The following is a 25,394-nucleotide window of genomic DNA, read 5'->3' as shown; positions in this document are numbered from 1 at the left end:
CTAATTGAAAACATTTTTCAAAGAACACAAAAATGCTCTTTACCTATCAATTTGCCATCTGTTGTTTCTCTCAGTGCTCACCAGCCATTAGCTACTAACTTCCACTTTCTTTATGTCCAGCTATCTACACAACTTAATTTCACTAGAGCAGGGCTTAGGCAAAATGTTAGAAACTACCGTGATGGTGGATTTGCCGGCATATTTCCCATACTTCAGCAACAAAGGCTTCAACATCTTCTTTTGGGCCACGATCTGCAAAGAGCAAGATAAACACATTGTTGGCTTTGAGCCTATCTTAGCAGAAAAGAAGAGAGTGCAGGGATCTGAGTCATCAACACCAGCGTCAGGTATATTTACTACAAACATCTACCCCCAACATGGTTAAGATCTTTTATGGCTGACACATCTGTTATTATGGCAAAAAACTAAGTAACACAAGTCAATAAAATGCGGAAGTCAGACCTGGCCAAGAGTGCACTCCACCCCACCCAGAAAGTCATCATCCCGGGTGCCGATGCTGTGAGTGCCGTGGATGTCGTAGACTTCAAATCGCAGCTTCTGAACCTCCTCAAAGTAGTAGTCCAGTGAGAACACCTTGGCAAAGACCGGGTGCAAGTTGCTCTTGATCACTTCTGTCCTGTCCAGCTGAGAGGGAACACACACTTAATCATTTTAAACATTGTAACGCTGCTTTTTTAATTCATATATGTGTGTGTGATAAAAGCAAAAAGACCTTATGGTGTGATAGCACTTTTGCAGATTGTAACCGATATCGTCTTCCAAAAAGATTTGGAATGGAAAGAAATGGAAAACATAACTTCTATCTTCCTACTTAATTTGAGGAAAAACAGTCTCTACAGAAGGGCAAATGTTATTTTGTCCCATCAGGAGGATAAAGTGAGAGACGATTGGAGAGTTTGGACATTTAATCTCAGCGTATAGAAAACATCCGTGCTTGTCTTTCACTGCCTGACAAGGAAAAGCTGAGCTCTCTGTGGCCCCATCTGTTCATGATGTAGGATACAGCTCTCACACAGCTCCACGAACATTTCCATGCTGCCCAATTTGTCACAAGGAAAGATTATCAATAAATATGATATTTAAGACTATAGAGGTTATTTATTTCCACGTTTAATAATGATATACAAGCATCAACAATCTGTATATTCGGAATGTTCATGTTATAGCCTGCTGTTGTTATGTTTATGTTTATTGCATTTTTTTATGACCTACATTTGTTTTAAACACAGAAGAGAACAAACCCATCAATAAAAAGGCAAAATCTGGAGATGATCTATTGACATTAAATAAAACACACACAAGTGTTCAGTTGGGTTGAGAATCTGGAGACACTGAAGGCTATGAAGCCTGATTTATATCATATTCATACCTATTGAACCATTCAACCCCTAGTTTCCTTTAAAGGGCGGCATCAGCGTCATTAAAAGAGACCACTTCCATCGGGATGGAAATATTTCGTCATAGAATTATGTAACTTTGCATTGCTTTGCAGTGACCTTCCATCTAATGGTGCAAGTGAAACTAATCCCAACTGTATGGAAGCATTGTCACTATCTTCTACTTTTATTAATTTAGGTTTTCCAGTTTTATTTGTAACCCATAATTTAATGCATTACAAAACCTATGACGTCACTATCTTTGTTTATTTTATCATTGTGTTTCACACTGTTGCCAGTTCACAAGCTGAGAAAGGACGTCTGCCTGAAACATCCATGCATGAATAAACTATTTAATTGGAGTGCTGTCCTGCTGACTTTACTTTACATTTTGAGAATTCAGCACCCTTCCACACAAAACTCGTTACCAATTTGCAATTCAATTTGTTCATTAGTAAATATTACATTTGTTGCCCTAAATGGTTTTTTTTCTGTCACATCTTCATTATTTTAAACAAAAAAATAAACAGCACTAGGTGGAAAATGATCAGACTTTGGTCTCTGTCACGGTTCTGAATTATTACTTGAATATAGTTCTGTTAACATCCACCTCACTTTTTAGATATTTATTATAATAATAATTATTATTATTATTATTATCATCATCATCAGACAATACCAACTGCAGAGGATGGCTTGTAACAGGGACTGCTCTACTGCTCTACAGTTTCCTTTTCACTCTGGCAGAAATCCTAAAAAAGGAGCTTCCAGCTTTCTCAGCCTCATTCATCCCCATTTATCTTTATTGCATTCTCTCGCCTTCTCCTCTCTTTGTGCCATCTGGATGGACAGATTTGGGATGAGTCTGATTGTTAATGAAAGCTTATCGGAGCAACGGAGGAGAGGTTCTGCTGAAGTCTGTGACGCTTGTTTGTTGTTGGTGGGAGGACAGAAGTACAGAGACATCCCTTACATGGAATATTAAGGCTTTCTCTAATCAGTTCGGCCAGGTGGGTAAAGCATTATCTCTGTAGCTCGATCATAACTAGCCCCTCCAGCTTAGGTCAGATATCAGCAGAACAATGAGCTTTTGAATGACCTCGCTATCATGGGAGAACGTAGAGTCTAGGTTACACAAAAAGAAGAGAAATCTCTTGTAGGACAAAAGTCATCTCAGCGCTATTTTGTGTCTGTCCTTGGAAGCAAACAGGTGGTGAAATAAGGTAATAAATAAATAAATGATATATGCAGTTCAACAAATAGCAGTTGCAAGTCAGTAGGACAATACAGGATGAGCTCAGAAAAGAAAAAGAGGGTGGCTCTGGTATGAGTGGGCTCTCAGCTTCTTACTCAGTTGTTGACGTAAGTATACATCTTCACAAGGAATGCTGCCTCCCAGTACCAAGGGATCTGACAGTGGAGGGTTGGACAACTTGTGTACACTGTCATGACTCAAATAGATAGATAGATGGATAGATAGATAGATAGATAGATAGATAGATAGATAGATAGATAGATAGATAGATAGATAGATAGATAGATAGATAGATAGATAGATGGATAGATGGATAGATAGATAGATAGATAGATAGATAGATAGATAGATAGATAGATAGATAGATAGATAGATGGATAGATGGATAGAAAGATAGATAGATAGATAGATAGATAGATAGATAGATAGATAGATAGATAGATAGATAGATAGATAGATAGATAGATAGACAAAGCTCTTCTTGCAATGTGTATTTGTGAACAATGTGTTCCATAGTTATTTTGTTTCACATGAATTTGCTTCAGTCAATGGAAATCAAATTACAACCAAGAAAAATCCACAATTGTGTCCTTAAAGAACTACTAGGCGAGGTTTTAATCATAACAGTATCTCGAGCTTCCACATTCATTCAATCCAAACACTACAGTGGACATCTTAAACAAATGGCTCTCGGGTGGCAAGAATCTAAGTTACACTTAATAATCCTCTCCTATTTCCCTGGAAAGATAGCTTTTGTTGAATGAAGTGTAGCAGGGGGAAAAAATCTATATAATTAGATATCCTCTACTTAATGGAGACCTGTGCTTTGGCTTTCCTTCATGTACTAAACGACTTAATTAACAGGGAAATGAGAGAGCCGCTGTCTACGCTTCAAATCAGCTTGGGACCAATCCAACAAAGTAAACATTTTCAGCTGGAACACACCTCATCACACTGCTTATTAACAACCCAGTGTTTGTCCACAAGTATAAAGACCAGTGACAGGGCAGACTGTATAAATTGGTGAAATGTGGAGGCAGACAATGTTAAATCTTTCTCAGTAAATCTTATTCTAAATTTGACATTTATAATTCTGAGTCAGACAGCTGTTGTGTAAGCCATGATCTTTTCTAAAAGAGTAACAAACAGCTGCCAGTTCAGCAAACCATTAACAGATTTATCTCCCTGGTCGATCATGTATGACATCACAGGATTGGGAATAACTGGAGTGGGACTGAAAATCCATCCCAATGTATAACGTTATACACATCATCACTGCTTCATTTTCATCTTCAAATCTGAACTTCTCCGGTATTTGTGATACTAAACAACAGAGGGAAGGCTGGCCAACTGTGCTTTCCCCAGTGTCTTACTGTATAACAAGCCTGTGTAAACATTAATGTGCTCATATTATGCTTTTCGTCATTTTCCCTTTCCTTTATTGTCTTATACATCTTTTTTGTGCATGTAATAGGCTTCCGAAGTGAAAAAGCCCAGAGTCCACCCCAAAGGCACTTATAATCTCGAACAGAAAACACTGTTCACAAACTCACCTCGGTCCACTGTCCGTTGATCTGGACCATGATTATGACACATGGGTCTGACTTATTCAGGGTGTCTCGGTCGAGCAGGGCTTTGCAAGACACACGCAGCTCTACTTTGCAGACGCAGGTAGCTGGACCGCTGAGGCTGGTCGCAGGGGAGGTGGCCTCCAGAACATCATTCATCCTGGCTCAGGGCAAAAGGAGCTGCCAACCAGCGAAGCAGTACGATGTGGTGACTCCGTGGGAAGGTAAAATGTAGTGGTGGGTCGAGGGATCTCAGTAAAGACTTGGCACACTCACAGGAGACAGGCTCTTTTGACTTGGTACAGTACAAAAGAACAGAGATTCTTGTTGAGTCCCAGGTGACCAAAGAAAACCCAATCTGTTAATACTGCCTGTCAGAGCTATCCCCTTATGGGGAGTATCGTCTTACCTCAGCACTGACGAGAGACAGGACATGAAGGTGGTGCTTTCAGGAGCCTAGATCAGATCAACTGGTAAGATTAGTTTATGACTGTCATAAACTGGGAGTTCTTCTTTTAAATGCTCTTAATTCCAGTATGAAAAACAAGGAAGGTGTCACTCTACGCTACCCACAAAGATAAATACAAAAACATAGACTTGATAATGCCATTATCTGCATATCTCTGTTTGTACCCTACTCCAAACATGACAGAATACAGTAGATGTCAAACTATTTCAGCAGAACAAAACTGGTATTTTCTTTCCATTATTTAACAGTGATCTACACGTAAAAGTAAAGTGGTAGATAAAAACAGGAATCCAGCAGACACATGGCTGAGTGGCTTTGTTGCCCAGAAGATTCCCAAATGTACTTTGATTTGTTTAAGCTCCAATGTGGCAAACATCCGCCCTGTTGAGGTGTCCTTGTGCCAAGGGTGTTTGACCATGCTTAACTGTTTTAAAGGGGGAGAAACTATGAGAGTGGGGGTTGAATTTCCCTACCAACATCCTTTACTTTAAGTGTCACATTCTTAAACGAACAAGTATACCATTAGCTTTCAGCACCAGGGACAGCGCCCGTGTTTTCTTCTTTTTGCCAGCTGTGCGTCTGGAAACCAGATGTTACCCCAAAGCATCAATCTCAAACTTAACTCAATAAAACTCGGAAGACAATCAGATTCAGAAGCTATAAATAACGAGCCAAGCAAAAGTTACAATGTAAAAAAAACCTCTTTGAAAAACAACACGTCGATTACCGATTCAATCCAACAACTTAATAATGAAGGCGATACAGTGAACGCTCCTATATGGTTACTTAACAATTCATCACAAAACATAATTTCCGCTTAAAAACATCGGTAATCCTTCAAACACAGCTAACGATGAGGTTCGCAAAATGACGATCTATAGCTTTAGTTTTCCTATAATCACAATAAACAAAGCGCCGTACTAAAAATGAATAGTCTACTTTGACAACACTTCTCGTTTGTCATCGTCTTACTTCCGATAAGAAGACATCCAGCTGATCAGAAAACAAGCAATCGTACTTAATACCCTCATCAAACCCAACAGACTCTGCTGACCATCAAGTTAAAAACGAGAAACTCACTTCCTACCTGTCGTTGGTCTTTACTCTTAAACACACATGTTTTAATCCTCCCCCAGAACACACTGCTTGGGGTTTTTCTCCGCCGAAACTCATTGGTTAGACTGGCGAGGAGGGAGTAGGCTCGGCTTAGAGAGATGGGGAGTGGAGCGAGCCCAGCTGCTGATGTGAGGATGGGGCTTTCGCTGGGACTCGATTATTTGGGAGTTCGGTTGCAAACAATGACTGTATTCATTTTACATGGTAAAAAATGGGGTTGAATGGTTGAAAATCGAAACTAAAAAAAAAAAAACAGGACACGAGGCTATGAAGATGCATTACAGGGGCTTGTTATTGATTAGGAGATTTGGCAGCTTTCACAGAGTATGGAACCCTGAGATAAAAGCGGATAATATGGGCACAGTGTTTGTTATTTGCTTCCGGCTAATAGAATGACGAACTTGAGATTTATAAACAAATCAAGGAAACACGTGTAAATCTAAGGGTAAGAGATGCAATATCCTTCACACTTCCTTAAAATTGAAGTTAATCTCTTTGCACCAATAATCCCATGGTTTCCCAGGTTTAATTGAGGGGGCTTAATACATATACTACAATCAGAAAGATAGCTTTCAATCAGATTTTTCTCCAGCTTCAGCCTACTGTTTTGAGAGTGTCATACTGAGCATTAGCTTGATTAGCATTATGATGATGTTTACATATGGCGTGGATGGCACAGTTCTGCATACAGTGAGGTAAGCATTTTACACTGTATAGTTGTTCCAACTAAATGTTTACAGTATGGGCTCATCATGTGAACATAAAAAGGGAAACCAGGAGAAAATCATCTCAGTAGGATCTACTGTATAGTTTGTCAATTTGCACTCAGAAAAGAAGGCAATATGATCATCTGGTTCTGCCATGCTTTGTCACACCTCAATTACAAGAATGCCAGGGATACAAATGAGACATTTCACAGCAAAACAACAGGAACTTAAAGTCCAACAGCAGCACATCACAAAGAAATCTCCATGTGGGAGCTTCAGACAGACTTTGTTCTCTCTTAACTTTATTAAAAGCCCATACGCCCACATGTATACTGTACATGCACATACTAATACTTCTAATACTTAAGTCTAATGTCTCTCACATTCAAATGATCAGGAACTGCATCGTTTGACAGCAATGTATGTTACATAACTTATTGTTTCTACATGTTTGTGCTTGAACCTTTTCACAGTCCACCCACAAATGTATTATTTCCATGAATGTATTTCCAGACATTACATAACGTTTATAGATTTTCAGATTGCGCTGACAAAACAGCAGCCCTTGAGTGTTTGCTTTAACATGGCGAAGGCCATGAAAAGACAACGGAATAGACCAAATAACTTGGGAAATTTGGGTTCATCAAAATACAGTGCATAACCGAAAATAAAAGTTTGACTGTTTAAAAAGTACCTTCCGTGGTAACAGTGAACTTCATTAAATATACATGTGTAGGCTTCAGCATTTTTGTTCCTGAGGGCATTGAAATGACATGATTCTGAAGTGTCCTTCAAACAGAAAGAACATTATTAGTCATTAGATCTTTGCAGGATTACGACTGTCTTTGATTTCAAGAGGACACGGCTAATTCTTTGAGAGTTGAGCCACTCAGAAGCTTTCAGCTGGTAAAATTATGATGTGAGCAGAAATACAGCTCTATCAAATTATTCCAACAGCTTGAAAAATAAAACAAAACCTTGGCTCCTGCTTTTCAATTATCTGCTCTGTAAAGCTGACAACCATGCATCTTACACACCAAACAACACAAATACCAAACTAATTTCTCCTACAGGTTAATGTTATTAGTGAATCTCCTTTTAACCAAAAGCAACAAATACAGGCCTGGATCTGCCCTCACTGTGTTTAACATGGAAACTGGCTGCTTTCTGACATTACCATCACCTAAAGTCATGTTCTCTCCTGCAGTTTTTTTCAGCCCCACTGCCTTTTCTTCCGTGGGTATTCAGAGCCAGTAGGAAGTGAAGGCTTTGGGCCACACACCTGAGCCCTGTTACGCCACAGTTCCAAACAACGGCCATCTGCTGCTGCTGCTGCTGCTGCTGCTGCTGCTGCTGCTGCTGCTACGTCGGTTCAGCACCTCACAGGACGTTCCCTGTTTTTACACATGGATTATCTATTCAGATTCCCCCCCGCTGCTTCTCCCCTGTTACTGACCACATTGCGTATCTGGGGTGTTTGTGTAACATCATCCACAGTTTTCCACCAGCTGCTCCCTCGGGCGGAGGTATTTTTGCACATAGGTAGGTTTTTTTGGACATTATCGATTCTAAAGTCTTTCTAATTGATGATGGCAGCTGCAGCATCCCTGTTAATGGTAATCAATCACTGAGCTTGTGTTTCAGCAGGCTCTCCGTCAAGTAACAGCTTACTGAACAGAAATGTTATCTCCATGAGTTTACCTCTGTCATCATTGTATTTGCCTTACTGACCTACAAATACTGTGGACAAAATTATCTCAGTTCCCTAAGAGTAAACACGATGCACACTTCAGAGGGGTGAAGCTGATACCACCACTCATGCCACCTCATAGATTTCAGTTGGACAGAGGGACACAATGTAGTCCATATGGGAGGTATTTGAAAAGTATTAACCAGAGCTTGTTGGTGGTTGATAAAATACTCAATCTAATATCAAATTTGCCCATTATTCTTTTTGTCAATAGACTTCTCGATTAACTGACTAGTAGTTTCAGCTCTGGGCCAGTCTTAAATCATATACATTGACTGAACAAGATTCTCTCGTCTTCCTGTTTCTGCTTATCAAAACTGAGGAGTCATGAGGACTTATTACATCTTGCACCACAAGGGATATTGACTTGTGTACCATCTGGTATTGCTTTTATCAAAGTTAATTATAGCACACACTGGTAACACGTTTGGAAAAGGTGGACAGAGGAAATAGTTCCTGTGAATTCATAGTGGCCTGTTACATGCCGTGGTGGAAGAAGTACTCAGATCATTTGCTAAGGTGAATGTAGAAATGCCAGTCTGTAAACATAAAAAAAAACTCCATTACAAGTAAAAGTCCTGAATTGAAAATGTTATTCAAGTAAGTATGATCAGCTTAATGTAAATAATGTCTCAAAAGTACTTGATGTGCAAAATGGATCCTTTCAAAGTTTTATCACATAGAATATTATATTATTCTGTTTGTATTACTAATGAATACATGTATGAGCATTTTAAGTTTAAAGTTCTTCAATTTAGAGCCCATTTTAGATCATTTGTATACTTCTGGGTAAATAAGTAGAATAGCACTGAATCATATAATATGTTTTTAAAATGGAATAAGTAACTAGAAGGCTGAACTAAAAGTGTCAAATAGATGTAGTGGAGTATTTCCCTCTGAGATGTAGTTGAGTAGCGGTATAAACCCAAGTTACTCAAGTAAGTATGACAAATGTCTACTTCAGTACTTGAGTAAATGTATTTGGGAACACTAGTTACATACAGTATGTGTTTTAGTAAAACAAAATATTTAGCTGTTCACTATCTTCTGGATAAATACGACCATCCATTTGAGTTTCCATTTTAGCAATATCAATCACCCCTGGTCCAAAATGTCTCGACTGTCCACTCACCTTCATTAACTGAATTATTTATTTGCGTTCAGACAGCTAGAACCCAGAGAGACACTGAAGGAGATACAGACAAGGACATTTGGTCTCACCCATCCACGTTTTTCAGTCTGTGTAACATGTTCAGCTTGCATTGGGATTATTTTTGGAAGCGGATATTTTCTAGCGGCTATGATGACTAATGCATTCAAAATAGGCAATCGTACTCAATAGAGTAGTTTCTTCTTTGTTAACTTTTTAGTTCTTCATTGAGAACACCACACCACATCCAACAAGAGCACATAGTTCAGAAATGTCCATAGTCTTGGTAGTCATGGCAATGTTTCGTTTTAAGAGTTTGTTTGGGTTCATGTCCGCCAGCTCACTGTAGGAAATTTAAAATTCAACTTTGCCCACAGTGAGTGTAAAATTGTCCCACTGGGACGGGATATCTTCTCGCTTCCTCTGACTTGTGGGCTGTCAATGACCTTCATTTCTATGATCTGTGCATTGACATACTAAAGATAATGTGCAGTTCTCTGGATATTAAAATAGTCTGTCATGTTTAAGAGGCTCGGCCTGGTTCAGACTCTGCAATGGTTACTTAACTGTAAAAATTCATTGAAAGCAACACGCACAGCACTTGCGTTGTCTCCTTTGTGGTACAGGTAACACATTTTCCCAAAGAAAATTCCTTCCCACACAGAGGTGCCAAGCGTGAGTGGGACACTTCATTTTACCTGCACGTTTGAACTGACATGTACGTGCTTCTATCACTGCTTCCTTCTACTAACTTACTGACATGTTATCTAAATAAACGATTGTTAAATTGTAGGGCAATTACACTGTCACATCAGTCATAACTGGCTATCAGAAAATCAAGCTACTGGACGTAACGGATTTACAATTCCTCAATCCTAAATGCTGTATTTTCCCCTTAATGATACATTTTGTCTCTAGTGCCACCTACTGCTGTACATTTGAGAATAATATTCTATAGACTCTGAACCCTAATTTAAAATTCTAGTTAATGGGTGTTAAATTTCAGACAGTTTTCAGAAGTACTAAGTGTAAACTATTATTTAATATTTTGCATTACTGATGATTTCACTCGATGTGCCCAGGATTCAAATCTTTTAAGTCACTGAAACGCTAGCAAAATAACATTTGATCATGCAACTTATTGGACTTTCCTCAAAGTAGACATTAAGACCGGTCACTGCAGGAAAAGCAGGTGTAAATGAAATTGATGGCTTGCTGAATGTCATTAAACTGATTCAGTTTTACGGTTGTGGAATTGTGGATGCTGGCTCTTTGCCGTGTCTTACTGACACTTGAGTTTAACAGAGCTATTGTAACATGCCTTCCCTACTATGACAAGATTAAAAGATCTACTGGAATAAAAAGGTCTATTCAAATTAGTATTAGATCTGAGTTTCTTTAGCAAGCCTTTTCTGCATTTTTTTAATCTTTTGGTCCCAAAGTAAAAATGTATGGCTGGAATAAACTAATATTCCAAATGTTAATGTTTTTAATTCTGTCGACAAGTGTGACCAAAGCAGCAACCTGAACCCAACAATTTTAACACCAAAAAACAAAACAAAAAAAACACAAAATCATCTGGTCTGCATTATGTAAACGTGATTCAAGTTGTGGAATTGTCACTCCCAGATCTGTGTGACTATTATATCAAGATTCCTAATCTAAGACTACACCTTTACAACTCTGAAAGGATATAATCATGACATTATCACAATCTTTTTTTAAACACTTTATTTTGCAAAGTCCCATAGTGACTATTTTCACTTCTTCTTTTCCACATCCTGCTCGGCAGCCTCTTTGGCTCTCTTGGCACGTATGCCGAAGAGACGAGCATTGGCGCGGGCCATACGCAGGCTGGCGAAAGCCTTGAAGTTCTTCTCATCCTCTGAGATAACCCGGGCCTTCTCCTTCTTGTGCACCTGGGAGAGAGGAAGAAAAAAAAAAAAAAAAATAGTAACCACATATTGCTTAAGATCTCTGCCAAATGACAAAATCCAGCCAGTTTAATGTTGACCAATTTTACACCATCAATCTTTTTGGGACAATCAATTTGCTTTTCCAGCATAATTGTAAAAAGCAGTCATCAGAAAAAAGGTTCAAGTGTTTCATCAAAGAAATACAGAGATTCCGGAGATTTGTCATCATCTGACTGCTGTGATGCAAAACAGAAGGTTATCTTTTACAGTCAGCACTAACATGATGGCGTATGAAGGTTAAGGTTAGCTGGTGTGTAATTTCAAGGATAACATTCAGGCTTATTTTCCATCTGAAAACAAATCACATTCATTCCCAGTGATCTCATTTTAATTTTTCCTAATATACATGTGTTGGCTGCTAGTGGAATCTTCAGGGAATTAAGACTTACTGTTTTGATGGGCATGACTGGACCAGTAAGCTGAGTGGCCATCTTGAGTTCCTCCTCCTAAAAATATTACAAACAGTTAATTCTTCACAGCAAAAAAAACAAACAAAGACAACATCCATATTGTTCAGCACAGCAAGTTATGAGGCAGATAATCAATCAGCCGTATTTGGGTGTTCTTGGGTGAAATTACTCAAATTAAAAAGGCAGAGTCTGGAAAAAGTAAGTTTGGTTATTTCTTTACAACCACAGCAATGGGTGTAATAAAATCTTAATGAGTATTGAATCAAATATGGAGTGTACAGGGATCTGATTTTTATAAGGGTGGAGTTATGAGAGGCATTCAGCCTCCATTGTTCTGACCGTACAATGGAAGTTTCTTTAACATAACAGGTCCTCAGTAATGTTAAATTCAATCAAGAATTGTCTAGCTGATAAGACATCACTAGTATGTCCGCAGTTTCGTTAAGTAAATCTCAAATCCCATGCAATCAAATAAAAACTCCTGCCACAACCAAATGACATTATGAATGCAAATTAGCATCTTTCACCAAAGCTCCAATACCACGGTAAACAGGTTAGGGCCAAATCTGAGTTCCTTAAGAGACAAATTTCTGTAATTTAACATTCATGGGTAATAAATTCACTTTTTTTTTTTTTTTTAACACAAGGTTCTTTGGGATTTTATAAATTACGATTTTTCAATAGATTCGAACAATAGTAAACATCTCAAATTTCTAAAATTGAGAGATGAAAATGGACAACATGCCTTTGATGAATGTTGGACACTTGTTCTTAAGAATATGAGCCCACACAATCAAAAACAAAACAACCAACTAACAGTCCAAACTCAAATCTTTATGCAACATGAAGACACTTACAGCGCTGTCTCCCTTCTTGGGAGCAGAAGCCTTCCTGGGGAACAGGATAAGCTTGGAGCGGTACTCCTTCAGACGCTGCACGTTGGCCTGGAGAGATTCTGTAGATCTGTTGCGACGGCGAGAGTCAACTGCGATGCCGATGGTGCGAGCTGTCTTTTTGTGGATGCCAGCTGCCTAGAGAGGAACACAGCACAAGTTAAACATAAGAAATTGATAAGATACTGATGTTCAACGTTGGCCATTTAATTTTGAGTAACAAAAAAAGTCATCAGATATAAAGGTTCAAAGTATTCATCAAGTAAATACAGAGATTCCGGAGATTTCTCATCACCTGACTGCTGCGAGGCCAAACACATAAAATGGTTGTTCTTAACATGTATATGATTACATGTAAGCCCAGGTATGTGCTATTTTCTATTTACATGGAACAGAACTTGCAACTACAAGCCCAGCATTTACTAGCACATTGGCCAACAATAAGTGTAACTACATATAAGTTCATTTAAAATATAGCCGCAAGCGGCAAATTGCAGGTTCAATCCTTTTTCATCAATAGCGACTTAAAAGTACTTTCACATGTGGTCTAAGAGTTATAAAACATATCCTGCAATCTTTGTGACGATCGGACAAACAGCGCACTGTTTAAAATGCCTTATTGTCAATTCAGTGTGATATGTAACTCAGTCCAGCTCACGGCACTTTGAGAAAAGAAGATGACCAACAACAAAACAATTACTTATAAAGCCGCAAGCTGCAAATCCAAGCTCAACCCTTGAATTGTGTCATTTCACGTCCAGTTATTGTGCATTTAAAGCACCCACTAGCGGTCAATTTGAACAATATTTGCAGTATAATCAGGAGATCATCATGTAGACATTTAGAGATTTCAAATTAATCAGAGTTACTTGTGGGGAGCGTGGCCTTTTAACGTTTGCATTTTGTAACCTTAATTACAGCGCCACCATGTGGCTGATTGGGTTCGTTTTTTCTATAGAAGCACATGCACACTACTTCCAGTTATTCCCATGTTTCTAGCTCACAGGAATTTGAACCGGCTAGGCAGACGACAATAATAATAAAAATAATATTTATAATAATAATAATAATAACAACAACAAAAACAACAAACACAAAACAGACATACAGATTTCGGGTTTGCGGTTTGAACCCCAAATATGAGCCTATTCCTGTGTTAGTGAGGATACTAATTATGTGTTTCGTTAACATAATAAAGCGTGTACACGGGCAAACTTTAATATCAGTATTTACAAATAAAAAAAAGTGCTCAATTACACCCCATTAATGATTCAATGACTGGTGCACAGCGCTCTCCACTCCCTCAGTTTCTTTAGTGGCCAGAAATATCTAGTGTGCCCATTTTCAAGGGCTGACATTTTACAGGAAATTGGTGTAATGTTCGCTCACAGACAACTTTGCTAATGTGGAGGATCAAACTCATGAATGTGACTTTACTACACCAAGGTCATCCGTTTCCTTCTACAACTTGAATTGCTTTGGGGATTAAAAGGTTATTATTTATGAAGATTAGGTAATATGACAAAAACAAATGGTACAATAAAAACTGAACAAAGCAGACTTAACAATAGTCACTATGACTGGCATTGGAGCCTACTTCTTATGAAGAAAAGCAACAAACAGTCCAAATGTTCAAACGTCATGCACATCAGTCATTTAGTCTTCCTCCCACAGAAGGCACGTACAGCAGAGGAAAGTAAAGGTGGAGTTTGGCAAAAACATCTAGTCTTTGAGCAGCGCTTTGTTTTCTTCTAGACGTTTTTTTTGGTGGGATGCATGATACATCCCAGAAGGTTGAGCATGATCTGTTTTACACCCGCAGTAATGGTCAATAGCATTTCTGAGCTGGAGGTCACTTTAATAAAACGCTAGTTTTAAAGTCTCAGTGGAATGCAAATGTGTTCAGTATTTTTTGATAAAATAAGTGGTTGACATTGCTGAATAAATAATCATGCATGTTAAACATTAGACAACTAGAAAGTATTACCTTGAGTTCCTCCAGAGTGAAGCCACGTCCAGAACGAACCTTGGTGTGGTACCTGATTGTGGGACACCTCACCTGGGGCCTCAGTGGTCCAGCGACAGGACGGGGAGCAATAAGACGGGCCTTAGCCTGACGAGCCTTTCGCCTAAAGACAGAGGCATCTTAGTCAAAACTACAGTACTAAAGCCCCTTTTCAGACTCAGGAACTTTAAGAACTCAAACTACAAACATCTGGGTTTGCATATCCCTGATTGTGTTTCCACACATCTCCACTATGACAATAAGGCAAATAACAGAATAAGGTAAACAAATTTTTCTGACAAAGTCATTGTCAAAGTTCGGTATTTTAGTATTGGGTGACTGAGGTATGAATGGATTTAAATGAGACAAGCTTCAGTCCAAAGTAGCATGATTTGCTGAGTGTTTGCAGTTATTTGTTCTTATGTACATCAAAGAATTAAGACAATTTTCAAATAGCTGTTTCACTTATCTCCCTTAATAATAGTCCTCACAATTAAGTCTAGAAAAGGAATTGACCATATACTTTTGTGTTTGACATTAATTATTGCGTTTTGTTGTGATGGTCCTGAAGTGGAAGAAGGCTCTAAGCAGCAAACCACGTACTGCAACCCAACTATGTTAATCTTGGACTTGATTAATTGAGACCCTCAAACAACAAGATAATTGATACTTTCACTGAACACAATCTCAATTTTTTTTAAATGCACATGCATTCACAGCATAGCAGAATCACCATTGGAAAACTTGGTGTACAATGTATACATCTGCTATGTCCTAAAAAACTGTCGAAACTCCTATGAGTTCAGTGTGGTCCACTAGCTGCAAAAACAAAAGTTCCAAGACAATACATACTGATTTGCCTTCAAGAAAGACCCTGGTTTAGACAGCATCAACTCACAAATCCACTATGATGTTTAAAGTCCTCATAAGATTAATTTAAGTTTGTATCGCAATGTTAAGGTAAGCACACAGAATACATAACTTGAGATTTCAATATAGCAAAATATGATACCGTCTCATTTCATTTCTTATTGACAAAGTAGATTTATCTTTGCTACTCTTCCATGATGCCACAGGTGGCCGTGTTAGCTTAAATTAGCATCTTTATGTCTATGTTTGAACACAAGGCAGTTCTCACCTGCGGATCTTCCTGGCTGGCTGGTTGAACCAGGTGCGCACTCTTTTCTGCCAGTCCTTGTGGAAGTGAGGGTTCAGGAGCATTCCATTCCGGCTGGGGGCCATGGTTGCCTACGTCTTCCCTGCAATGCAGCATGATAAACGGACATGAGCAGACTGTCATGCCGGCACACCGTAGGTACCCGGGGCTACGTCTGAGATGCTAGGCTAGGAGGTAAACGAGGTTACTGGTTGTTTTGATGGGTAATTGCCGTAAGCGGCTGCTACAACTCATAATACTAGTTCATGCCATTTCGGCTTAGTTACGTAAGTTTACTTTTAATTTTGAGGAACATTGATATATATGTTGGCCTGTAGCGGCAATGCTTACAGTCACACACAAACACGACTTGACCAAGGATCCCTACTAACACAGATGTTATTTAGCAATTTAAGGAGGGGATCTTAAGACAATAATCACCTTATTTCAAAGGTGACAAAACACTCTATTTCTGGTTGTAAGTAAAATCGACAAATACCGATAAAATACCAAGGATTACATTAGATTACTTCTAAATATGTAGAGAAAAAATACCTCACCTACTAGGAAGGAAAATGGCCGAAAGGAAAAAGGAAGTTGTAATGCGGTGGATTGTGGGATATGTGTCAACCAGCCAATGGCCGAACAGACTGTTATCAGTGAGTATAACAATAAAAAGTAAAATGAAACAAATGTCCGATTATATAATGTAAGAATAGGTCATACAGTATTAAATGATTGTGATAAAAATATTTTATAAAAATACATCATTTGATCGGCTTTTCACGTTTCACGTTTAGACCATCACGTTTGCAAAGCTTTAGAATATTTGCTCATCTTGCTACACTTTAAAATGTTTTTTGCAAGTTGATGTTTGATGGAAATATTGCATGATGCCATTTTGTGTTCATTACCCTACATTACAATAATGTAATTTTGTAAGTTTATCCCACAATCAGATGTGAAGTGTTTTCACTGGCCACTAGATGTCGGCCTAGTAGCCCTACCCTTCATTAGCAGTCATCAGTAGTCTTGTCTACTGGCAGTATAAAGGCTTTGAATAGTACACACTGTACACATACAGTTATTTATGGTAGAAGCGTATAGGTGTAAGTAATTACCAAGGACAACACTTTCAATCCGGTCATTTCTCTGTGTTAAGTATGATTCTTGAAAGACTAAAGAAAAATAAAATGGGTCAGTGTGTCCCTCTGTTTATAACTGTTATTGGTATTTCCTGTTGGAGAGTCAAAGATTACAGTAGAGAGTACCTGCTTTTTCGCCCTTCCTCCTGATCCGTGTCCTTCCGTGTTAAAAGAGAATATCATAAGTGTAATTCAGTAAGTAAACGTGGCATTTTCTTTAGTAGGTAGGACCAGAGTGAGGAGGATTTAAACTCTACGACCAGGGGCCCATTGTCTCATAATCCATCCTCCTCACATGAAATGAGGCTTGTCTCTCCATGTGCTTTAGGCCCAGAAAACAGTGGAAGCAAGCCTGCTCTATATATCAATGTAATAAAGTAGAGCTGGGCAATGTATGTTGATATTGTTATATGCGAGTAATATAACACATGTTGTCTAGATTTTGAATGTGAAAATATGACATAAGTGTTGTTGTGAAAGCACCAGTGGTCAACCCTACAATATCGATAATGAGGTATTTGTCAGAAATATGGGGATATTTGATGTTCTCTATATTGCTCAGTCCTACAATAAAGACATGTTCACTCATGTTCTGTGGTTGTATTTATAATTACTGTATATACTAAGAACTCAGGTGTGTTATGTGTAAAAATGATGACTTTTCCCGTTTATGGGAGCATTAATCAGAAGAGGAAAGCACTGACCTGGGAAAGCTGCTATGAAACTTGACACTTTGATTTTAGTGGGACACAAAAACCAAATGAACATCAACTGTGACAAATAAATTCATGTTTTAGGCTTTAACTAGTGACTTTTACATTTATCATTGTTTGTGCTTGTCTGGTTCATGTGTTCTTCCATTATTTTTTATTTATATCACCCGACAGATTAAATAAAACATTTAATTCTACATTGGTTTCAGAGACCTCAGTAATCAGGACATTTCTGTAAGTCCTGTAGTTTTTTATTCAAGACAACAAACACTTAAGGATAATGCACAGCATTGTGTAGAAGAAGCCACATTAGTCATTTTTTTACTAATGCCATGTCTAAACACGTGAATACATTTGCACACTGCTGTCTGAACTTGTTTCTCAACATGTTCAATAATGGCAAAATGGCAATATTTTAGTAAGTCACTCAGCCCCGAAAACGAATAACTGCTTTAATTTTCCATTTTCAGATTGAAAGTCCAGTTTTGTGTCCAGTCACTGATTTTAAAACCACTGATTCATTAATCATTGATCAACTGCAATCTCTGCCTATCTTCATGTGAGGTCAAAGGTCAAGGTGTGTGGAAACTATAACAAGCAACAAGAAGCAGCATGCTCTGCCAGCAACATGATATGAACGTGTCTACAGTACAACAAAGTAGATGTTAAGTTATAGTGTCCTTTTAGCGGTGTGAATTGGAGCAATCTCGACACCATTACATGTCTGCGTGTTTACTGCAGTTGCCAAGAATGCAAGAATGAGTTTTATTCAATTTTAAAGCTGTTGGTAGGCGGGAAAAATCACAGGTGTCAGGACCAAATTTTATTAAATGAATGTGACACGGCTCTTACAATCATTTGTCAGTCTTTTATGACATTGGTGCACATGGAGCAAAACACGATAAACAAGTATATTGACAGATCTTGAAAGTAAGAGCCCTTACTGTTGGCTAGTACCTATACAAATTCTAACTGAAGTGGGAGATGTTACTGAGGATTTTATTATTTTGATAGCACAATTCTAGTATCAAAATAAATACCACAAATAAGAAAGTGTCACAAGATGTTAGTAACCCTGCCTACTAATCTTTGATTGCAATAACATTATAAAAACAGCACAGTGAGCTTATCCATTTATTCTTCAAGTGACTTAATAAATTTATCATATGCAGCCTGATCCATGAGGCCTTCGAGTTCTTCAGGCTTTTCAATCGTCATCTTGATTAGCCACCCTGAAAAGTAAGAGTTCAGATTAAAAAACAAAACCTGTTCCATGGTTTGGCAACTTATGGTTTATCTTGGCAACAAATCTACTGGGAGAAATATAGTAGAAAAGAAAATCCATCACGGCAGTACTTACCCTCGGCATAGCAGGCTTTATTAACAAGTCCAGGATTGTCTGCCAGCTCTGTGTTGATTTCAGTCACTTCCCCTGCCAGTGGTGAATATAGCTCACTAGCAGCCTTCACGCTTTCCAAGGCTCCAAACTCCTCTAACAGACACACAGACAGACAGAGACACACAATGAGAGATACTGCTGGACTCACTAACTTTCAAAAACCTGCAGTGTATTTAATGCCCTTACCCAATGGTTCAAGTCTTTGGCCAACTTCCGGGAGTCCACAGTATACCACATCACCTAATGCTTCCTAAAAATAAAAGAAAAAACTGTATGAATTATATAAAAGTGAGTACAAGCTGTAATCCATGAATGTGTTAAACGTAATGCTGTTTTTGAAACGTTTAGGCCTGTCTATTTTCTATATTTGCTAATTGTCAAAAAATCCCATTAAAAGTCAGTCCATCAACACTTCCCCAGCCTGTCCAGCCCATTTGTTTCCACGGAAGACGAACATCTTGAAAAAAACAGGTCACACACACACACACATATAACTATCTATACACAGACAATATTAAGGATTAATTCATTGTTGGTTCAAGGCTTTTTTGGGTTTGTTGACAGAGAATTTCAGACTTATGATAAAGAAACAAGTTCAGGTGTTCAAGTTATCTTAAAGTAAGTGTTATGAGTGTTTAAGTTAGCAGAAACTAAATACATTGTCCTAGGCCATCAGAAATGACTGCTAATAAGAACTTTTCTATAATACTGTAATATATATATCTAGAAGTTTCTATAATAGCTATATATTTTGGGCTACTTTAAAGGCAGGTAAAATTGACCAGTTTGATGTATTATGTCCTAAAAGGTAACATCAGGGTTTTGATACTTGGCGTTATGGTCTTGAACAGGACTCAATTTGCTCTGGACACTGTCTTGACTTGGACTCAACTGGACCTGGTCTTGGACTAGATTAAATTGGTCTTGAATACAGCCCTTGATAATGGTATCCATATACAGTATAAACTGTCTGAAGCTATTGTCTGCTACACGCAAGTGAACTAGTGGAAAATGGCTGATTTTGAAATATGAAGCCCTAATGAGACCTGAGGGCGTTTCACACCTGTAGTTCGTTTGCTTTGGTTCAAATCAGCTGGTGAGTAGTAAACTTGGAGCAATTTGCCCTTGGACGGTTTGGTTTCACACCTGGAAAAATTCAAGGGTACCGAATTGCATCATCACAAATCAGGCAAGAATGTCCAGTCTTCTTATTTGTCTGGGGAGCAAGAAAGTACATGCAGGAAGAAGGTCCTATGTTCTGGTCTAGGGGTCAAACCGGCTCATTTCATTTTCATTTCATTGTTTCGAAAGAGACATTACTACATCAGCTCGTCACCGAGACTTAGTTCTGCTCTGCCGGCGTCTGTCTCCCAATTTTAGCGGCAGGTGGTTGACCACGGAGATACAAGTGATGGACGGCAAGCTTAACCGCGTTCTATTTCGGTGATAGAAACCCTGCAAGCTGCTACAGTTTGCTGCATCACAGACTGCTGGAGACAGGAGACATTAGCTCAGACTGGTGGAGTATGTATAGTTGGTGTGGTTTGAGTACAGATCATGTTCTCACCACAAACGAACCGCTCCAGAGTTCGAATGAAAGCGTGAGAGACCACCTCTTCAAGCATGTCTCGGTACGCTTGTTTGGTTCACTTTTGGAGCGCACCAGAGTTCAATTGCCACATTCCCACCTGCCCAAACGAACCACACCAGCGAGGCAAACGAACCAAACTAAAAACTGTCTGTGAAAACGCCCTCAAATGCGCAAGATACTCTACACAACTGATGTGCGATGGGAAAGCAATAATCTAGACTCCATGCCTACGTACACATCATGTAGGGATGTACACTCGTGTGTGGACCTCAGTTTCAACACTCTCACTCTGCTGAAAATAAATTTATTGAGAAAATTCATTTATTGCTTCTAAATAACCACTTATAGTAAAAATGTTCCCTTTAGAAACTGCAGGAAACAAGATAAGAACACTAATTTGAGACTCTGGAGTTATTGAAGCCGTTTCAGACAACAACAAAAAAAAGTTTTAGAGAACTTCACGAGAACTGACTTGGTCGTAATTAAACTACTTTGTTTATAATTTAACACTTGATGAAGACATGGACTTAATTGGTGCGAGTTCTCGCAAAATTCGTAAGGGCTTAGGATTGTCCCAATGTTGATAAATTTTATTTTATAAATAATGAGGGTTTGAGTACACACTTACCGAGCCCTTTCCGTGAGTCTGCATCGATGCAGACTTCAAAGGGAATTACCCACAGTTCAAAGCATTGTGACGTTTACCGTGGAGATCTCAGGTAAATCCAGAAACTACAAAAAGGTAAACAACAGCACAACATGCGACCACGGAACGGACCTGTTGTCCGACTTGTAAAACAAGAGTTTGGCCGTGTGGAAAGCAACAAATTTAAAATGAAGTTTCCCACAGCGGCAAGTGTCAGCAACATGTTGTTATTAACGTAGCCAAGGTTACATGTGATGTTATGAAGTGCTGTCCCAATCCCTTTAATACCTATATGAGCCCTTGTGACCTCATACACTAACTTAGCACCTGAGATCAATTAAGTCTGAGTTTTTGGGCATCAAAAAAACATTTTTTTCCAGAGAAAACATCATCATTCATGTCACTTCCTGTGGTAATCAGAGGTGGGAAACTCAGGCTAGATTTTGCTAAGAGTTTTCCAGTTGATGACAAGTTGACAACTGACGTTTGATAGGCGACTTTGGTTCACTGAAAATATTTCCATGACAATACATTTTTTTTATTGTGGGCTTATTAGCCGGCTTATTAGTGTCCTTTCCTGCTTGATATCCTGCAGATTAAACAAACACCTGTTCATGTGCTGTTTGTATGCTTGTTTGCTTGAGACAAGCTCATAAAAGCTAAAACATTTAGAGACCGACAACCCCGTTAACATTCCCTGATGATTATCTCCATAAAAGATTTAGATTTTCAGCGGAGGGAATTATGTATAGGCTATTTGTATTTTACAATGATAAAAGTACTGAATATTTAAATGGAGTCTGGGTTTGGTGATGGTGATTTTGCCCTTAAAATAATAAATATAAAAACATATTCAAATGTTGGCCGAGTGAGTTTAGCCTACGGAATTTTGTATAGGCTATTTGTTGGCTTCTTGAGCCATGTGTTGTCAATGTGCACATCTGTTTTTTCATTTGCTCTTACGATCGCTTACCAATGCCAGGGTTGCAACTGAAATAATAGGCTAAAGCAACGACAGTTTATGGAAAGCTCAAGTATAATTATGGCCAGATCTTGAGCCTGACTAATGGGGACGTTGTATAAGCATTGTGATTTACGCATTTACAGCATCTGCTTTTTTTTGCCAGCTTTCCTTCCTGGCTTAGGAAGTAGCGTTTTGCCTGTAAACAGTGTCTGTTCTTCAAATTTATGTAGAATTATAGTTTGCTCTTCTGATCTAAAATATGCGTCTCTGGTAGATGTTTGTGTTTGGTCATGCTGTGCAAAAACTGCCTCTTATGTATGTGAACGTGAGCATCTCTAGATTGGAAAATCCTGGGTTGATTGAACTATTGTTAATCACCGTCGTGACATAGCTTATGCTGGACCGCGGTTGTTAGGGTTAGTGAAGCCAGGTAACTGAAAGAAATCCAGGCCATGTTGATATTGATTTGTAGTATAGGCCTTGGATGCTCTAATCTACACCCAACAGTCGGTAGCAGTCATGCAACAACTGTTATGCAAAAAACAGAAGAACACGCATCATATGAACACTGGCACTCTGAAAACCAACGTAATCCCGGGGACGGCCCCTGATATTCCCAGGTGGCATGAATGCACCATTTGTCCTCACTCTGGGATTGGGCCTATTCACCTATCCAGAGAGGGTAAAACACATGGTCCAAGTTCTGCCCAGAGTTAACATTCCCAACCAGGAAAAAAAAACGCCTCCAAGTATAGCAATTGATTTTCTAAAAGCTGCATTAACACAAAAGACACATGCCTTTATTCAAAGCTTCAAACGTCTAAAAGGTAGGTAAGTGCCTACCCGTGCAATTTTCTGCACACCACTGCAGTTTGGCATTAATCAATTGTCTCGAACAATAGTCATAAAACAGTAAAATTAGCTTGTTACATTATAGTACAGGTGCTGTAGGTAAGGACAAAGTACAGTACTGAACTACAGACATTAGCATATGCCTATTTTTATTAAACCTCTGAACCAAGTGTGTCATAAATCAAATGATTAGTAAGAACATTCAACAACCTACCTGGGCATAATTGCTGATACCAACTACGCCAATTCCCCCTTCCACTCGCACCCACTCATGCTTATCTGTGAACTTTAGGGCTGTTGGAGAAAACAAGGGAATAATTTAGCTTGCAACAGATTAATTAATTTGTGAGTCAACCACATGAAACTATATGAATCGTGAATACAACATGGCCCTTGCAATGATAAAAAATAAACACTTGTACAGTACATCAAGAGAAGCCCACCAACGTTAAACCAAGGCACGCCATTTGGATGTCCAAAGAACATCTCATTGTACTATGGACTAAAGCTGAAGAGTAGGCTGTTTCTTATGCAACACCATGTGCTGTCAATTTATAAAGAATCTGTAGTTTACTGGTTGCAGTGAGACAACTTTAAAAATTAACTTGTCAAAAACATGAGCATTATGCAGCTGCAGTTTTAGATGCTGGCCGACAGTGTTGACAGAAAAGTGGTTGAGTCAAACTGCTGTCATCTTTACGATACCCCGAGGGAAGAATCACAATGCCTCAACAATTCCCAGGGATGGCATCAGACCATGCAGAAAAATACAGGTTTGAACCAGATTGTGCAAGAGCGCAATATTCCTGCTATTAAACAGCGGAAGTAATGTTTTTTTCTAATTATTAAAATGCGTGAGAGCCTTTATAACATTTCACAGGGATGAAGAATGATAAAAAGCAGCAGATGAAAAAACAATTAATTGTTGAAATTTATAAACCACATGCACATGTAGGCTACACTTCATCCTTGTTTATCACGGTCATGGGTGACTTCTGTTTAATAAACTACTCTGTGCACGGGACGTAGGTCATTTGTTGTTTGCAGTCAATAATTGCCATCCCAATTTGGAGCTCGTGGTCTGACTGTCAGTCCATGACAAAAAAATAAAGCTTCGGCTTATACTTTAATACAACTTATGTTGCAAAGTTTTTGTAGGCTACTTGACAGCCACCTCCGCGTTTAAAAGAAACTTTTAGCCGACCTCCCTTTCGCATTCCTCTGCTCCGTTGTGGGAAAGTAACGTTAGCACCATTGCACAAACTGCGTGAGTTGTCTATGGTTTTTTCGCCCATTACAGACAGGAATGTGTGACCAGCCCGCATGTTACATTACAGCTCCTTCGGACAGCCATGTTAATGTGTTTTGGGTTTTGTTTTTTTTACCTGTGGAAAGGGCCGAGGTCGTGCTGAGTATCCGCGGAGAGTCGCTCCTCCACAGCAGCCGAGTCGCTGAAACCTGCGCTGCCGATGAGAGTTGAGGCAGTCTGGGGGAAAAGTTTGCTGAGAGGCACCGCAGCGCTACTCTCATCGCCATCTTCAGTATGTGTCAAGTCTTGTCGTTCACTTGCACTTACACTTGACCGCGGGGGCGCGCACCATCCCACTGCTTGCGGGCTCCCGCCGGGAGGCAGGAGTACAGGGTAGATGGGTGGAGGGTAGATCAGCTCGTGTAAAAAATAAAATAAAATAAATAAATAAAATTTAAATAATAGATATTGCTTTTTAACTAAATCGTTGTTTATCATAACAAATGAGCAGTGTCGGAAGAGGTTTTTAAATCTTTAGCAAAAGAATCAACTGCACAAATACTTTATTACAACTTTAAACGTTAGCCTACTGCCTTAAAAGTACAGAAAAGGACTTAAAATTCCAAAAATAAAAAAACGCCCCATTCAGACTGTTTAATTTTTTATCAACAGGTATGTTTTAATTGAAAAATTACTACTGCATGATCACGTGAGAACTAATATAGTCTATGGATGGTCAACAGAAACTACAAAAGTTTACCCATACTCAAGTAGAAGTAGGCCTGCAGACACTTTTGTTAAAAGATACTCTGGTAAAAGTAAAACTACTGATTTAACTTATTTACACAAATACACAAAGTTGGCTACAGGCTTTGAAATTTACTTATTGTAAGTAGCCTTGCGAATGACAACCATTTTTTATGCAAAGTTGGACACACGTTACTAGAGTGCAAGCTGAGAAACTTAAGTAGACATGGGGGGGG

At 38.8% G+C, this 25,394-nt stretch overlaps 3 protein-coding genes and 2 non-coding genes across 8 annotated transcripts in view; all 5 read right to left on the bottom strand.

Annotated features, from left to right (window-relative positions):
• cpne7 (copine VII) overlaps positions 1-5,938 on the bottom strand; it is a 28,409-nt gene extending 22,471 nt beyond the window's left edge. Inside the window, exons 1-5 of one of the 3 annotated variants that reach the window (XM_034878369.1) lie at positions 5,777-5,938; positions 4,630-4,690; positions 4,206-4,515; positions 463-645; positions 178-252 (exon numbers count right to left, since the gene is read on the bottom strand). In XM_034878369.1, the coding sequence (XP_034734260.1) occupies positions 178-252; positions 463-645; positions 4,206-4,379 (432 nt within the window). In that variant the 5' untranslated portion in view covers positions 4,380-4,515; positions 4,630-4,690; positions 5,777-5,938. Of the gene's footprint in view, positions 1-177; positions 253-462; positions 646-4,205; positions 4,516-4,629; positions 4,691-5,769 lie in introns of all 3 variants that reach the window. The other 2 variants (XM_034878378.1, XM_034878387.1) reach the window with 2 other exon arrangements.
• A 5,191-nt stretch (positions 5,939-11,129) lies between these two features.
• Positions 11,130-16,505, bottom strand: rpl13 (ribosomal protein L13). Of its 2 annotated transcripts, none has more exons than XM_034878400.1 (6): positions 16,413-16,505; positions 15,835-15,955; positions 14,679-14,820; positions 12,656-12,829; positions 11,778-11,834; positions 11,130-11,331 (listed from the first exon to the last, which is right to left on the bottom strand). In XM_034878400.1, the coding sequence occupies exons 2-6, from the start codon at positions 15,936-15,938 to the stop codon at positions 11,173-11,175; spliced, it is 636 nt and encodes a 211-aa protein (XP_034734291.1). In that variant the 5' UTR covers positions 15,939-15,955; positions 16,413-16,505; the 3' UTR covers positions 11,130-11,172. The 2 variants fall into 2 exon arrangements, with proteins under 2 accessions (XP_034734291.1, XP_034734300.1); XM_034878409.1 differs by having other exon boundaries at positions 16,417-16,444.
• Positions 11,478-11,556, bottom strand: LOC117951264. The gene has a single exon (XR_004658121.1). It is a non-coding gene; the product is annotated as a small nucleolar RNA MBII-202 (small nucleolar RNA).
• Positions 12,906-12,985, bottom strand: LOC117951267. Its single transcript, XR_004658122.1, has one exon. It is a non-coding gene; the product is annotated as a small nucleolar RNA MBII-202 (small nucleolar RNA).
• A 2,059-nt stretch (positions 16,506-18,564) lies between the features above and the next one.
• On the bottom strand, positions 18,565-24,802 carry gcshb (glycine cleavage system protein H (aminomethyl carrier), b). Its single transcript, XM_034878421.1, has 5 exons — positions 24,548-24,802; positions 23,377-23,456; positions 19,296-19,359; positions 19,071-19,202; positions 18,565-18,942 (listed from the first exon to the last, which is right to left on the bottom strand). The coding sequence occupies exons 1-5, from the start codon at positions 24,696-24,698 to the stop codon at positions 18,845-18,847; spliced, it is 525 nt and encodes a 174-aa protein (XP_034734312.1). The 5' UTR covers positions 24,699-24,802; the 3' UTR covers positions 18,565-18,844.
• Between the last annotated feature and the right edge of the window lie 592 nt (positions 24,803-25,394).

Source organism: Etheostoma cragini, chromosome 1 (genome assembly GCF_013103735.1).
Source record: "Etheostoma cragini isolate CJK2018 chromosome 1, CSU_Ecrag_1.0, whole genome shotgun sequence".
Lineage (NCBI taxonomy): Eukaryota > Metazoa > Chordata > Actinopteri > Perciformes > Percidae > Etheostoma > Etheostoma cragini.
This window is presented reverse-complemented; position numbering and strand designations above follow the sequence as displayed.